General features: G+C 45.8%; 1 protein-coding gene and 1 long non-coding RNA gene across 2 annotated transcripts; both read left to right on the top strand.

Annotated features, from left to right (window-relative positions):
* Positions 1–2289, top strand: LOC119154427. The gene is made up of 3 exons (XR_005106463.1): positions 1–1431; positions 1676–1776; positions 2189–2289. It is a non-coding gene; the product is annotated as an uncharacterized LOC119154427 (long non-coding RNA).
* Positions 2290–3441: 1152 nt separating this feature from the next.
* LOC119154423 (olfactory receptor 5AS1-like) lies at positions 3442–4531 on the top strand. Its single transcript, XM_037401878.1, has one exon. It carries the CDS (start codon positions 3478–3480, stop codon positions 4414–4416), a length of 939 nt encoding a protein of 312 aa, XP_037257775.1. The 5' UTR covers positions 3442–3477; the 3' UTR covers positions 4417–4531.
* Positions 4532–16836: the final 12305 nt, after the last annotated feature.

Here is a 16836-nt window from a genome sequence, read left to right as displayed (position 1 = left end):
AAGCTGTGTTCTGGGCAAGTGCTGAGGGACAGGGCATGGAGATAGGAAAGGGTAGGATCCATTTTGTGTCATTTCAGCGGTATAGAACTGAGCTATACAAGCCTAACCTAGCTGTCTGTGCTTATTTTATAGCCCCTGTAGGGAGGAAGGGACCTGCAGAAAGCAGTACGCACAGGTTTCCTTAGAAACTTATTTTACGATGGGATGAGTTGTCCTTTGGAAGTGCCTATTTTTTGCCAACGATAGCTAAAAGAACCCAACTAACTTACTTGACTTAATAACTTTAAGATGCCTAAAATCAGTTAAGATGAATTTTCATGTGTTTTTAGGGTTCCTCTAACCTCTGGAGCCTTTGAGGTCTGGTGTTGTGCCCAATAGAAACTGCATGTTGTACAAAGTTGTCCTCATTCCATTTAGATGTTATTGGAGACCACTGGGAGGAATGTCTTGGGTTCAGATGAAATAAAACTAAGACCTTAAGTGGTTGCCCATGAACATATATACAGCCTCCATTCACACAGGAACTAGACAGAAGGAAGAAAAAGGCAAGCAATGCAAATAAAGCTTGTTAGTTGAAGAATAAAAATGTTGAAAGAGTTACCCAAGTTTCCTCACAGAAAAATACATCAGCTGCACATTTGTCAAGTTAAACAGCTGCTAGTGAAGAGCCGTTGAATTGAAAGCTTTTTTTAAATTGTGTCTGTCCACCTAGGCAGCTGCCAGATATTCTTTATTCACAGTCAATTCATATCACAACTCTCCCATGAAAATACAAGGATTAGCTCTTTTTTGTGTTTTTTTTTTTTAAACTAAAAAGACATTAAAGGAAGAGATTAACTACTGCTTATTATAAGTAGTAAAGTAACAAATTAAACTGCTTTAAATCTTCCTCTGGGTGTATAATTTATGTATTATATGGGGAACTTCAGCTAGCGAGAACCAACTACTTTTAATTTTACATGATCACAATCACGGTACTAAAGGTTCTAATGACTGCTGGAATTCCATTTTTGAAATTGCCGCAATCACTTTGAGATGCATTTGAAATTTTTTCAAAAAGCGATCGCTTCAGGGCCGCAGTGGCCTTGTATCTGTGGCTCCAGATCACAGGTTGGGACTCTGTTTTGTCAAAACCACCATCCTCATTTCAGCACTGTTTTGATGCTTTAAAAAAATTACTGTTTATGGGTTTCCAGCCAAAGGAAATATCAGAAGCATTTCCAAGAGTGTGTACTATATCTTTAGAGCCTGTTGTTTCATTGAAACGTTTCCACACCGAGACAACACCGGTAGCATTTTAATTGTTTGTTCTACTCTTCCCTTGAGAACATCGTGGTCTCCCGTGTCCAAAAGGAAGATATAAAATCTGTGACATTCCCCAAAAGAAACATTTCCCGCATCCAGGAAAAAACCCAAATATTTCTCTAGCAGGTAAGTCCCCTAATAAGAAAAATTTCCTTCCATTCAGGGAGTTGTGTAGCAATTATTCTAAGTCAGTTGCCTTGTTGACTGAATGGATTTCAAATGTGCTAAAGGAAAAGAGTTGCTGCATCACAATACCACAAAAGAAAAAATAAATACAAGCATATCTTTAAAAAGGGGGGAGGTTTGTGGTGGGTTTTTTTTTTTTTTTATTGCCCCTAGATTTTAATCTGAGAACTGAAATCTCTTGCAGGTATTCATCACAGACCACTGAATTGTTAGCAGCTGCTAGGATTTCTATGCCTTAATTTCCGAGCATGATCAACAGCTGAAAAAGTGAAGAAACAGCCACATGTGCGTTAACCATGGAATATTTTTCAGGGCAGAAAGGTTCTTTCTTACTTTCACCAGAAATCTCTCCAATTGCCTGTAACAAAATAAATATTACGTGGTCTCTGTTTAACTGGTCTTGGCTAAAACTAGAACACAATTGAATTTCTGTGGAACTTGTCAGCTTATTCTAGGAATCTAATGGGGGAACCTATGTCATCACCTGAGTCACCCCAGGCATTTTCTGGAGTAATTCAGAAAACATGTGAAAATTATTAAGATTATAGGATGTGCCAAGCCTTCACCAAGAATGAAGGATCTCGGAAAAAAAAGATCAAAGCTGTCTAAAATGAGATTCATCTCACTTGAAGGTAACCACCTAAAATTTTGTCAGTGAATTTATATTGGTCACCCAGGCTTCCTTTCTCATCAACAGACATGCACACAGCCAGGAGATGATGCATCACAGCTACCCGTCTGTAACGGTTATAGACAGAGCTGAAGACGATGCACTCAGATGAACCTTTAGAAAGCCAAATACAGGTGAGTTTTGTCACAACTGGAGTGCCTAGAAACCCTGTTGGGAACTCGAGCTCTCCTTTCTGAACCCCCAGACTCCACTGGAACCATCTAGTATCCTATCCTGAATGAATCAGCTTAGGGGTTTTTTTTCCCAGGAATCTGAAATGTTTCTGGTTTGTCTGTGCCTTTATCCACACAGAACTGATATTTACAGGATTTTTTAACTGACCTGTGTTGGCAGTCCTTTTATTAGATGTTCTTTTGTAATCCTTACATTTCCTATAAAGGTAAAGGTGGGCAAAGATATATCTGCCCCGCCTAGAATTTACACTGGCATCAGCAGAAACACATGTCTTAACTTTTACAAAATTAAGTTAAATTACTCACTTTTTCTGGAAAGGTAAAATTAATACCCAGAATTCATTTTCCAAGGGACTGATTCTAATTCAAATTCAGTTAATAGCTTCAGCCAAAAAAAGATATGTGGTGGAAAGTGCTTGGAAAATCTAAACATATTTATGTCTGAATGCTTAAAAACAATATTCATGGCTTTCTTTTCATCAATTGCTTAAGAATTAATCAGCCTCAGGAAAATATTTGCAAGAAATCCCAGAATGAGATGCAATATTTATTTTCATTTTAAACTCAATGATTTGTGTTTGTTCCAAACTGATTATGTCTTTTTGTCAAAAAAAAAAAAAAATAAATCTGGTTATGTTCCAGCATTTCAATCAATTTGTTCCAGTGTTCAATTTCGCCACTGCCTCAGAAAGATCGTTGTTAAGTGTGCCTGAACTCCTCACTCCACTGGTCACAGAGGTAAATGTGCAGCAGCTGTTAGACTCAATGTTTTTCCTCAAGTGCTATATCATACAAAGTTTCTTCTATACCTGCACTACGGTCTATCTCTTCAATAAAATCCCACCTGAGCTCCAATTTCACATATGTGAAAGGAATATACAGGAAGGAATTCCACAGCTAAAGTGTGTTTGTAAAGGTCTCTTTGCATGTCCTCCTAAGCTTTCCTTTCAATAGGCATCATCTAAGCCACTTGTTTCCCCCTCTGATACTGGGTGAGATGCTTATGTTTCCACTGCCTCTGTCTTGTAAGGGATGTAATGTGTTTGTGTGTTGCTTACTCGCTAGGACTGACCAATCCTGTGACAAATCTTAGGTGTATGAAGCCAAACACAAAGTAATGAAATGCCTGAAGAAAACCGCACCGCACTGACCGAGTTCGTTCTCTTGGGTTTCACGGATCGCCTAGAGGTGGAGATACCCCTCTTTGGGCTCTTCCTACTCATCTACGCCATCACTTTGGTGGGGAATGTTGGTCTCGTCATGCTTGTCCAACTCAATGCCAGCCTTCATACCCCCATGTACTATTTCCTAAGCAATTTATCTTTCTTAGACCTTAGCTGTTCATCTGCCATTGCTCCCAAGATGCTGGTAAACCTCTTAGCACAGCAGAAGACAGTTTCTTTAGTTGGCTGTGCAACACAGATGTTTCTCTTTGCTGCCTTCACTGACGCAGAGTGCCTCATTTTGGCTGTGATGGCCTATGACCGCTACATGGCCATATGTCACCCTCTCCTCTACACCATTGCCATGTCCCGCAGGGTCTGCACCTCCATGGTGGCTGGGGCTTATCTCAGCGGGGGTCTGACCTCACTGGTGCACACGTCTTTCACATTCACACTGTCGTTTTGTGGTTCCAACGTGATCAACCATTTCTTCTGTGATATTCCCCCGCTGCTAGAGATCTCCTGCTCCAACACACATCTCAATGAGGTTCTCCTCTTCACCCTGTGCGGCTTTATACAAACCAGCAGCTTCCTGACCATCGCCATCTCCTACGCCTGCATCCTCAGTACCATCCTGCGGATCCACGTGGCAGCTAGCAGGCACAAAGCCTTCTACACCTGCACCTCCCATCTGATGTCCATCGGGTTATTCTATGGCTCCCTCCTCTTCACATATTTACGGCCCAGCTCCAGCTACACACTGGACACGGACAAAGTGGTCTCTGCATTTTATACTGTTGTCTTTCCCATGCTGAACCCCCTGATTTATAGCCTGCGGAACAAAGAGGTGAAGGATGCCTTAAGGCGAACAGCAGAGAGAAGAGTGTTTTCTCAGTGATTTTCTTAGAAGTGGAAAGATACAGTGTGTTTCTGGTGCAATACGCAGTAAAAATACAAGTGATGGGAGCCACCTGTCTAAATGTCAGTGACTTGTTAGGAATGTCTGCACCTGAACTAGCTTCCCAGGTTCATTTGATAGTCACTGGAAAAAAGTAGTCAACTTAGAAGGTGGTTCACCTTATCATAAAACAGAAGCCCAGGCCAGGTGGATCCGATACCAAAAGGATCTCTTTCTCCTCACTGTCTGTGATGAGAGTCTATCCCTAATACAGAAGAAAATTGTATTTTTTCAGCTTACTATTGAGACAACTCTCAACCAAGATGTTTTAAAGAAAAGTCTGGTTTAGATGACTACTACATATGGGTGTGACTGAACGTATTAAATTTGGAAAAGAAGCCAGCACTGCCACACCCTCTGTAGAGAGGAATGTCATCTGCTCATGACACAGTTTATTGTATTTTTAGGACTGGACTTGTTCAGGTTTCACCTGGCATTCTTCCTGCCTGTTCTGCTCCCACCAGACATCTTTCATGCCTGTTCTCATCCTGTGTTCTCACCTTGAAGGTTTTACTACTTGTATACGTTTTCCATAATCTGTTTCTACCTGTATACCACAATCCCTTGTTTCTCTTCTCATGGCATAATTAGGTTTTTTATTTCTGCTTAATTGTGTTACAAAATGCTTGTTGACGGTTATGCTGTCAGCCATGTCGCAGTGTTACAAAACACATACATCGATGTCAAGATACACTTTTGTGGTACACTGGTGTCTGGATCCAGTATAAACAAATATTAATTATAACCTGCTTAATATACTGGTGCAGCGGGCTTCTGAGCAGCCTGGTCTAGTGGAAGGTGTCCCTGCCCATGGCAGAGGGTTTGGAACTAGATCATTTTGAGGTCCCTTCCAACCCGAACCATTCTATGATTCTGCTTAGGCTGCACAGCATTTCCTGTCATTTCAGTGCTGGATCCCTTTTTTGTTGGCTTTCCACTTGCTGGTGTCTGTAGGAGCCCGTCTAGCTGCCCTTGCCCATTTTCTGTCACTCTAATCTGCCGCTAAAAGACAGGTTTCCTAATCCCATCCTTTGCAAACCCAAGAAATGCTCCTGTGTTCCTTCTTGGGAGCCTGTTCCTGCACAGTGGTGGTGAAGGAGATGGGGAATGGCAGCTGCCCCCCTGCCAGGGGGCAAGATAAAAACGAGGAGCAGAACCTTCAAGACGAAAGTGCAGCAGTCAACAGCTTGAAGTCCAAGTGGCAGCCAGTTATGGGTGGCATCACTCAAGGAACACCACCAGGGCCCCAATCCTGTCTGCCATCAGCACCATCAGTTACCAACATGAAGGGCAGAAGGCACCTCAGCAAGTCTGCAGGTAATGGTAAACTGTGGGGGGAAGCAGTTCATAGCCATGAAGGCAGGATTAGTGTTCAGAGGTACTCATGATGAGCTGGAGGAATGGGCCAAGAGGAACCTCCTGAAGTTCAGTAAAGACAAGCAGCATGCCCTGCCCCTAAGGCAGGATAACCCCCAAGCATCACAACAGGTTGTGGACGCACCCCACCATATGGCACAGCTCAGCCAAAGCGCATTGGGATGCTGGATGACTCTCTGAGGACCCCTCCCAACCCAGGTGCTTTGGTGGTTCCTAATACAGTGTGGTCCTGAAGACCAACTTGACTTGGCCCTGAGTTGCTTCTTTTTCTTTCTTCCATGTGTCCCCACCAAAGAATACATAATCATGGCTTTTTTAAACAGTGACAATGGTAGTTTCTTACAGCGGCAACCTCAGAGGATGAAAATTTTGTGTGTGTGCCTGTTAGGTACATATGTCAGCAACAGCTTCTTTCTTATAAACCTGAAGATGCAATGTAACACTCCTGTTGTTCCCTCTGTGCCAAGAGCCCAAGGTCCAACCCTAAAAAGGCCCCACTATGTAACCATGGCTCAGGCTGCTGAAGAAACCAAGCCGCAGAAAGAGCCATGAGGTGGTCTGTGGGAAGCTGGAGTACGATGAGAGGCAGAGCTAGGAGCTCACAGAGTCAAAAGGGCAAATACCAGCACAGAAATTATTATAATCGCAAGAAAACAGGGAAATGGGCTGTCAGTCATCTGTGAACCGGTGCCATCAGTGTTGGTGTGGGATGTGGCGATGACAGCAGCGCGGCAGTGGTGCTCTTTGTCTCCGGGGAGGAGGAAGAGGCCGAGGCCTGCCCGGGCAGCAGAGACCCGTGTGTGCCACCAGAGGCCTGACCACGCAAATAGCTCCACCGGAGCTTGTTAAACCTTGGCTATGGCTGGTGTGCACGCACTGCTGCCATGTGCAGGCCGCCTGCCCCTCCGCGGCTCCCGGCACAGGGCACCGGGGCCTGGCTGTGTGCCAGCCGGTGCTGAGGCCCTCCACCTCGGAGCCCGGGGACCACCCAGCCCCGCAGCTGGCGGCTGCCCCGGCCGACTTTCCCCGCCTCTGCCGGGGGCTGCCCCCTCCCCGCCTACGCTCCCCAGCGTGCCGCGCGCGGCGCTTGGCGGCGCTGTGATGACATCATCACCCCGACACTGAGGCCTGATCCCCATGGCAACGCCGGGCCGGCCCTGCTGGGCCCGGGGTCCCCGCCGCGGTCCGAGAGCGGCAGCGCTGAGGGATGCCGGAAAATACCCCGCATGCCCCGCAGTAACGCCGAGGAAAGAACCGTACGCCAGGCGCACCGGTCAGCCGGTAACAGGGGGGCAGTGGGCGCCGCGCCGCCACGGACCACAACTCCCAGCATGCTCCGCGCGCCGCCCCGCTCACGGATTGGCTCCGCCGGCAGCGCCCCTTGGTGGCAGTGCGGTGGCAGCGCAGAGCGGGAGTCCCCCGGGGGCAGCAGGGCCAGGCCCGAGACCCCGCGGCTCCTCCGGCACGGCACGGCACGGCACGGCCTCCCGGGGCTTCGCTCGGCCTGTCCCTCGGCGCCACTGCTGTGTCCCGCTCCGTCCCGGGCCCCAGGCCTGGCCCGAGCTATACGCTGCTGTTGCCTGGAGGGAAGCCAAGCTGTGCCTGACCGGGTGGGTGGCCTGGTGACAGGGCCAGGTGCTGTGGTGGGTGCCTTCCCTGGCCTCCCCTTGCCTTCTCTGGGTTTCCTGGGCTTTCCCTGGCCTCTCCTGGCCTGCTGTCCCATGCCGTCCTTCACTGTCCCTTGCCACCTTTGTGCTTGCAGGTTGGGTGCTGGTTTCTTGTTCACGTGCCCACTGCCCGTGGGGGTGAGCGGGGTGAGCGGCAGGGCTGGAAGGAGGCGAAGGGTAGTTCGGTGCTGTACCCAGCCCTCCTCTCTCATTTACCAGTGCTTCCTTCCTGCCCCGCAGCGCACTGGCACACACACCAGAGGCCTAAAGCTTGTATGAGGACTTCTGTGGGCACCTGGCGCTGCCAGCTGAGTGTGTCCTTGGTATGGCTTTGCCCCACAGCTGCCGGGGTGTGCTCGCTTGCCGTAGTGGCAAGGTGAGGTGGTGGTGAGCTGGAGGAGCTCTGGGTCACTGGCTGGTGTGGGCTGGAGAGCAGGAAGGTGCCCTAATGTTACAGGCAGCCTTAGGCAGACAGCTGAGGTGGAAATGTCACTCAGATTGGTTCTGCTAAGGGAAAGAAAACCCAGATGAGTTATGACATGGTTGGACAGCTTGAGGAAGCAGAGCTAATGTATATGAAGACCAACAAAGTGGAAAGTACTTATAGGAAAACGAGTGTTTGTGCTTTACGATGACAGGATTAGGCAGGTGTGTTAGCTGCACAAGTGGTAATGACACTGGAAGGCACCACCGGCAGTCAGCAGCTTTCTGTTGGTTTTTTGCATTTTGGCGGGAAGGGGTTGAAATGAGAGGAGGAGGGGTGCTGGGAGTTGTGACCAACTTCTCAGCGTGCTAGGTGTTGACTGTAATCCTGGTGCTGTAAGCAAAATGGGAATGTTAACATTAAGTTTCTGAAATCTTCCTGGAAAGAGTTGTAAAGGACGGCATTCCTCCTAAGAGAGCTGAACTCTGAAAGTAAAGCTGAGTGCTGTAACCCTTCCCATATCCCCTGACTTGCAGTACAAACCAAGGACAATCTGCTGCTTTTCGAAGGTGAAAATAGATGCTTTTTAAAATTTGCTCTTGGCAAACGAATAGTGCCTTCCTTTCTTTGGTTATACACAGACATCAGACAGAACGCGCTGCCTGAAAATTAAATGCTATCTCATTCTGAAGAAGAAAAATGTGTAAAGGTCATGTGCTGGTCAGAAAGAGATTCTGTCTGATTCTCAAATCCAAGCCCTTAGGGTTTGGGTGCTTTCGTAGGTGGTGTTGCTCAATCCTGATACTCCCATCTATGAGGAAAGCAGAAACTGAAAGAGAAGAGGTCTGATTTTGATTAGGGGTGATACGGGAAGAGGGGCTGAATTCTGTCCTACCAGTTGTTTCTCAAAGAAGGCACTTCTGAAGGGCTTAGTAAAAGAAGAGAAAGTTTCCATTTGATCTAAAGTAATGACAGCATCGCTTTCTCTTCCAGTTCCTCAGTTTCTCCATGCACTGGCGCTTTTTATGCTGGATGTGGTTGTAGAATCAGATTCTCAGGCCCCTTCTTCCTTTTTCAGTCTCTTCAGTTTGCAGCTGTGTTCCCTGCTTGTCAGCTTCGTTACTGTAGGCCTCTGTGCGGTTGTGTTTCTGTGCTGTGACTGTGGGCCAGTTTAGGCTGAAGTAGCTGAAGAGGTACTGCTTTCTCCTGTACTGAGCTGCTCTTCTGGCCTCTAGCACAGAGCAAGAAGGTACTGAACCCTTCCCACCTGAAGAAGTTTGTGATGACGCAGGGCCTTGCAAGCAGGACTAAGCTGATGATGCAAAGGAGATGGTTTTTCAGTAGAAAACACTGGAAGTGGATGTTCTTTACTAGGCTGACAACTGTGGTCCACCCTGTTCCTCTTGAAATGTTCACATTTACAGGGAGGGAGGTAGATCCTAGTGATTCCCTATGAAAAGATGAAGAAAGCAGAGAGTGAACACAGGCTTTTCTTAACAAGCGAGCTTTTGGGCAAATAAAGAAGCAAGAGAACTGGCAGAGATCTTTTGCAGGGATCATGCTGCCCTAATGCTATGCTATAGCTTAACAGCAGGATCAGCAAATATCACTTGTCCACTGTTTGGGCTAGTCATAATTGCTGGCAAAGTGTATGTGGGCAGTTCTGGCTCAGGGAGTACCTCGGATCCAAAACTGGTTTTTAACAGGGCAGTGAGACAGCCTTTTTCTTGTCTGTGGATCTGAACTGACTGATCAAAGAGGAGCGTGATAAGAGTGGGAGTTAAATAAGCACAAGGTTTGATGGAAATTCGTTTGACCCTTCTCAAAACGAGGCACTTGGGATAACGAATGAGCAAGGATTGGGGTGCGTATTCCTTGGGGGCAAGGACCTGGACTTGACACAGCATCTTCCCCAGGGAAGCTCTGCTGTAGTGAGGCTATAGGGGCAGGGAAAGAAGTAGAAATTGCCTACGTCAGGCAGTCTTCCCTGCTGGTTAAGCCTTGCAGTGGCTAGGGGATGCAGTTGCTTAGGAATTCCGGCAAAAGGTTGATAGCTTTTTTGTGTGGTCATGCTGACCCGGTTCATACAGCTGAACATTACCGACAAAGTTTCCTGGATTAACTAACAGTGCTGCAGTTCTGGTTTAGTTATCTTCCCAATCAGAAATTATGTTTTACATGGTGACCTAAGTAACATCTGCTTGGTTTAGCATCTGAGCCACTCCCTCCACCATCCTGTTATTTTAGCTGATGTCAGCCTGTTGCTCAATCTGCAACTCCTGACTGAAGAAATGCTTTGTAAGAGAACTCATTACAGCCGCTTCCCTTTTGGGCCTGATTTAACATCTTCACTGTTTCTTAGTGTCCTGGCATCTTGGCCAAATTCTAGGTGTTCAGCCTTTGCTGTTTCAGCCTGAGTCCTTATCTGAGGAATGACTGTTTGTGAACTGCTTTTTTCAGTGTGTCTCATCTCCATCTGCCCTGCAACACTGAAGGTCCCAACCCTGCTACCGAAGTGTGCTCAGTATCTCACTGCGATGGGAGCACATCACAGACCCGCACCAACTGAACCCTGCAAGCAAGGCTGTGGTTGCCTCCCGTTTTGTTGTTGCTTTTGCCTTTTTTTGGCTTGCACACACATACACTGGAAATTACAAAAACAAAATTAGGCACAGGATTTACAGCCCATGCAGTTTTGGGAACAGATGTCTTGGTCATGGTAGGTGTGAGTAAGTACTGTCTGCTTTCAGGAAGGTCTGTACTAGCTCTCAAGGAGCTGGCTGTGGCATTAGAAGCAATTCACTTCTGTCTCCCCCTGCCCCTTTCTACTTCCTATCGCTGCAGAGCTTAGCCAGCATCCCTCAGCATGAAGGCATAACCTGAATGCTTGAGCTGGCTGAGCAACCTGCTGTCCTCCCCCCCTGCACTTGACCCTGGAACTTGTTAGAGCCATCCACTGGCCAAGCCAACCCTAGAAACTGGCCAGAAATGGTTGCTTTTTCCTCTTCTGTTTTCTGCTAGGTTCATGAGCTAAACTGGCCTGTAGTGACCCTGGTGAACACTGAAACTAGTGTGGGACAATCAGGGTGGCTGGCGACAAGGAAGAGGCAAAGAAGGGGTGTGGGGGGGTGTGTGTGTGTGGGGGGGTGCGCACGCGCGCGTGTGTGTGTGTCTGTGTGTCTCTGTGTGTGTGTGTGTAATGCAGTCTCCCCTTTTTGACAGCCTCAGGCAGTGTGAATGTTTCACCTGCATGGTGTAACTTTACTCTGAGCCAGCTGCTGCCCTGTGTGTTGTGTCCCTTCACAATGGCTTGTAGAAGAAACCAAGAGCATCAAAAAAAAGGCAAGGAGGCCAGCCTGTGCTAAGTGTTGAATGGCAATGTTTTTTTTCTTGTTAGACTGGAAAGTTCCTGATTTGACTGGTTTCAGTCTTGGTCATCACCGCCTATTTAGACAGGTTTTGGGCAGTGTGGCCATGCATGACTGAGCAAGCCTGCTAATAACAGAGCAACTGGGTGGAAGAACTGATTCCTTAGACCAGACAGAGCGTTCCTCCAGCTGTCTTAAACCTGAAACTAAGCTGACTGCTAGCCTTGAAAAGTCTGAGCACTTTGCAGACTACCATCATTTGCTACCACACGAGACTGATAATAACAGGTTTTAGTGGGAGTATCTTTCCAGCATGCTGACCAAAACCCCAGGGAACAGAAGCTGATGGCCAAGGTTTAAGAGGCTGGTGGTCTGCCTGGCTTTAATGGTTCTTCCTACTGTGTTCAGCAGAGCATCTGCCAGCATCTGTTGCAGTCTGAAACAGCCAGACGTGATCACTAAAGACTTTGTATACTCCTTTCTGCCCTTGTTTGTATACTCCTGTCACTGCCCTTGCGTGTTATCTAACTGACTGTGGGGAGTAGGTGGCCTGTTGTTGTAACTTTTACTGGTTGCTGAAATACTGCTGTCTTTGGGCATGGTCCAACATCTTCCAAGTTGAAGATGATGACTTATACATGGTCCTCATACCTGATCCTATGTATTAGTATCAAGGTCAAGTCTTGTCCCAATAGAACCTGCTGACTCTTTTTCCTATTTTGTTTCTCTTTCCAGTTTCATTGCTTTTTTTCCCACAAATGCTGTGGTGGAATAAGTTTGAAAATGGGAGAACCAGGTTCTAAGGTCTTAGCTTTTTTTTGCCCAGTTTGTTCAGTATGAGGGGCAGAAGTGGCTACAGCACAGGAGAGGCTGCAGTGGATTGCTTCTCCACCAACTGCTGCTGCCTTGTGGAAGGAGCTGTGTCCAGCTCATCCAGAGGTGACTTTGTGGGGGCAAATACTCTACACTTTACACTAGCTGGCTGCTCTGCAGGTAGCACACTTAAGAGCAAATCCAGCTTCAGCCCCTTGAACTGCTTTTAAATATTTTTACCCTGGTGCCAAGGGGCTGGATGTGGCTTAGGAGGAAATTACACCCAGCAGGAAGGGTGTGCATGTGAAGCCTGTGGAGTTGTGCTGCATCTCAGCTGCATAAACCACACGGGTGTTTTCAGTGTCCCTTTACAGCACAGCAGAAACCAGCTTTTCCCACAGACTCTCAGAAAACTTCCTCTGCTCTCTACTTGCCCTCACCAACCTTTGCCTCACCTCTATAATGAAAATCCTTCCAGGTCTCCTAAACCACTAAGACGATCTAATCTCTTCACTTCCTCTAAACAAGCCATGAAATAAGTGAGCTCCACAGCAGCAGTTCAGAGGTGCCCCCCCCCCCCATCTGGATGTCCTGCCTGAGAGAGATTGTGACATGGGCTGCTGCTTGTTTTTGTGGTGGAGCTGGTGCTTTATCGGGCTGGTGCATGTTCCTTAAGCCGGTGTTTAACTGCCAGCTCCCTGTAAAAGCTTGTTTCTTCTCATTATGCTTGAAAGCGTTTGCCTGCCCGCCCCTTTTTGGGTGGCTAAATATAAAAGCAAGTATCGCCTACTCTGGAAGGCTTAATGCTGTATAATGTCTGTTCAAACTTGATGCTACACAAACTGTCAAAAGGGCATCTTGCGAATGAGCAATAATTACAAATATGAGCATGCATTGACAGATGGATAGCCTGGTTTATGGGCACAATCAGGGGATAGGGAAGCTTTGAAAGAGCTGCATGGCTCCACCTCAGATCTGCTCTGTTGCTGCCTTACCCCCCCCTCCCCCCTCTTGCTGATGAAGTGCAGTGCCACCACTTACTCCTCTTTGAAAACCCTACAACGTGCTGCAACACTGTGCTGGGAGCATGTGGGCTCCCTATGTCACATGTGGGGCCAGGTATATTGCTGCTCATGTGCCACCTCCAGTGTGTGCCTAACACATGCTGTTGGGCGTCCGCACAAAATTAACTGATGGCCTCAGCTGACAGCCTGAGGGATAGAGGGGCCAGACATCTATAGATTCCGAAATGAAACCTCATCTTTAACAAAATGACATTTTGTCTATGTATCCTACTCAGAATGAAAGCTGCCTGATCATTCATGAGGGCTTGAATACTTACCAGTGTTTTGCAGGGGAATTCATGATAGGAAGGAGGTGATTTTTGGTGTATTGAGAAATTTCCCTATGGTTGTTGACTTTAGCAGGGTAGTTCTATTTGCAAGTGCATTTTTTTTTTGTTCCAGCTTTTCAGTATTTGAAGAAAAAGTTACATACAACAGAAATAGGGAATAAGAACAAGAGTTCCCTAGTTTTTACGACTTTGTAAATCTGAGAGGGGAAAAAAGTGGATCACTCTACAAGAGGATGGTGACAGTATAGCAAATGCTGTGGATTGTGGCCTGTGTTGGAATGTCAACATGAAATTAATTGTGGCTTTTGCAACTTGGCAGATATGTCTTGGGAAAGCTACAGTACGCCAATATAATGCACAGGCTGTCATTGGGATCAGACCTAGCACTTTTCAGTCACAAATAGTGGAGGCAGCCTTGAAATTAGGTTAAATGGGGCCGATACATGCTTGTAAATTCACCAGATTCTGCTTCTGGCCATGCCTGGCAGACAATTACTGTAGTAACATTGCTCTTCCTCACCGTTGCCTCTAAGCACATTTTTAGAGGCATGTCAAAGAAGAAAAATTAAATTACAAGGGTGTTCTGAACAAATTAGAGAATTGTAATCTCCTGTGGCATTTCATTTAGACTGACTGTATGCAAAAATGTTTCAGAGAGAGGAAAAAAAACCCTGTAACACAACTTAGAAAATGGGTTTTACATTTCTCGTCTACAAAAGCCTGTAGTACAGACTGTTACAAATTATTTTGTCTTTGGGACTTTTCTCCTATAGCAGAACAGCTTAGCGTTCAGTTATCTCCTAAGCAAATTTCCTAGCCTAACTTCAAATATCCTTTGTGTTTCTGTCTTAGGACCGTGTTTCCAGGAACTAGCAGTTCTGCGTAATCCAGTCATTTGCATTCTGTGCCGTGAGTACCCAGTGAAAACGTGTTGCCCAAAACCTGGGTTTCCCACATGTAGAAATTTGGGCAACTAAATAAAAAAAAGACTGAAAAATTTGCACAAAGAGCTAGAGGAGGAGTTTGCAGTTAACTGCAATTCCACTTTATGATATCTTACAGAACAAGTGGAGCCCAGATGTTTTTAGTAAACGGCTTTCAAAACACAGTTGAGATCAGTGTCAAATTTCCAGACACATGATCAACCTTGGAGACAAGTTTAGGGTTGCTTTTGTGTTTACATAAAGTCTGTAAGCTGAATTAAACTGAAGTTTGTGGGTAGAAGTGCTGCATAACAAATATTTGACTGGATGCACAGTTTATCTTATTTACAGGACTTTGAGCTTTGAAAAAAGGTTACTGTATTTTTGTTGATGTAATATTCGAGCCATATTCAGCTGTCTGTTGCTCGCTGGATTTGGAACAGTTGTTGCTTTTGAACTCAGATCTGTTATTATTCTAGCCATTAAACTGGCATAGTAAGAAACAAGCATTTTAAAGCTAGAGTGGAATCATTTCTACAATAATAAATGAAACTGTGCATTCCTGAACATTCTGGCCTGTCCAAAACTACAGTGAGCACTCTGCTCGCAGCCAGGGAGCCCTCTTGTTGAAGGTCTAGCCTAAGTCACATGTTAAGTTGTTGTTCACAGACTTTATCAGCAAAATCTGGCTTCTGTTTTTACAAGCTCAGAATTTACTTTGTGCAAATACTGTCCAGTATCTGTATAAAAGTCATGTTTTCAGTCCACAGGAAGTTCACTGCCGTCATTTGGAAAGATCATGCACAAGAAGGGCACAGGTAGACTCGGTATGAATGATATTAAAGTGGATGTAAGAGTCATGGAAACATTTAATAGCACATCTTAGGCCTTACTCGACAAAGTTCTTGCCAACATCAAATGCTCTTGCTGCATGGTGCTCTACATGGCCCTGTCTGTGCAAACTTGCTGTAACCATGTGTCTTGCCCTCTTAAAACCCCACTCCGGGCTTCCAAACTAACAACTGTTTACCCTTGGCCCAGGCTGCAACTGCCTCAGACACACGTGTGTATACACACAGACACAGGACGTGTGCTGCTCTGCTGAGGTACTGAGGGCTGTGCAAATGCAGTCTTGGTGGATTTTTCTGCATCAGGGTATATCCTGACGACTGTACACCAGTTCTCTGACTTAAATCATCTTCTCTATATATGTGGAGACATTAATCAAAGAAGCTCCAATTATTTTTGCACACTTAAATTGTCCTCTCCAGCTGTCATGTGAGGAAGCTAAGCATTACTGTCCCTAAACTGGCTGATGTTCAGGTCTGTGCTCTGTGTATAATAGCTGAGCTGTAAACAAGAAGAGAGCTTGCTCCATTGTTTCTGATGGGATCTTGTCCAAGGGAAAACAGAGATTGTCTTCAACAATTTGAAGCTTGTGTAGGCAGATAATACCTTGACTTTTGCTGTGGGCAGCACAAAGCATGCCTCTACTTCAGACCAACGAAGCAGCTGAGAGCTGACATGAATTCAAAGTAACGCTGCACATGCACCCTGCTGAGAAGATGGATCAGTCCCTGCGTAGCTGTGATGTTGGTGTATAAAAGTGTACTGAAGGAAATAATTTGGATTACCAGGCTGGTTTTCCTGCATACACCAACATGTTTAATCTGTTGGATTTGAATGAGAAAGGCCAGGATCCTCCCTCTAATTCAGATAGTTTAATGAATAATGGTCAGGTGTGAATGACCTGTTAGCTACTGAAAAGAATATGATAGAAAGTAGTGTGTGAAGCATTGTCAGGTGCAAAAAATGAGCTTGCAGTTACTGAATGTCAGTGATGGGAAGTCCAGATCAAGTATGGTAATGCTTTTAGCGGGCTTCTTCCCAAGAATGCTTGTAAATGCATTCTTCAGGAAGAAAGGCACAAGATAAAAAGTGGTGTAAATCAAGCCATAAGAAAACAGTATGCAATAAAGTCAAAATTAAAACACAATGTAACGGTAGTTTGAGTCAGTTGCACAATAAACAGAAAAGGTACGGGTATAGGTGAGCCTCAACTCTTCTAAGACTGTGCTGAACACTCTGCACCTTGGTCACCAAGACACCATGACACATGGCTGTACAACCCGGTGTTCCCTATTCTGGCCGCATGTATCTACAATATATGCACAATAATATGTATTGTGCAATTTGCAGCTGATCCAGAACATAGCATGTAGGAGTTCCCTAATCTTACTGACGTTTAATCATGGGTTGCACAGACTCTCCAAACTACAGAGGAAATACTCCTATTATTAATGGACTTCCGCTTAATTGCTTACAAAATGTGCTGTCGCACAGCCTTTTCATGAAACAATGTAATGAGGATTGGAAAAAATAAACAACCATATCTTTCAAGTTAAAAGCTGCTTGGCAACTTCTCCTAGTTCTG

The sequence above is a fragment of the Falco rusticolus genome, chromosome 10 (genome assembly GCF_015220075.1).
Source record: "Falco rusticolus isolate bFalRus1 chromosome 10, bFalRus1.pri, whole genome shotgun sequence".
Classification (NCBI taxonomy): Eukaryota; Metazoa; Chordata; class Aves; order Falconiformes; family Falconidae; genus Falco; species Falco rusticolus.
Note: the sequence above shows the minus strand (reverse complement) of the source record. Positions and strands in the feature narration are given on the sequence as shown.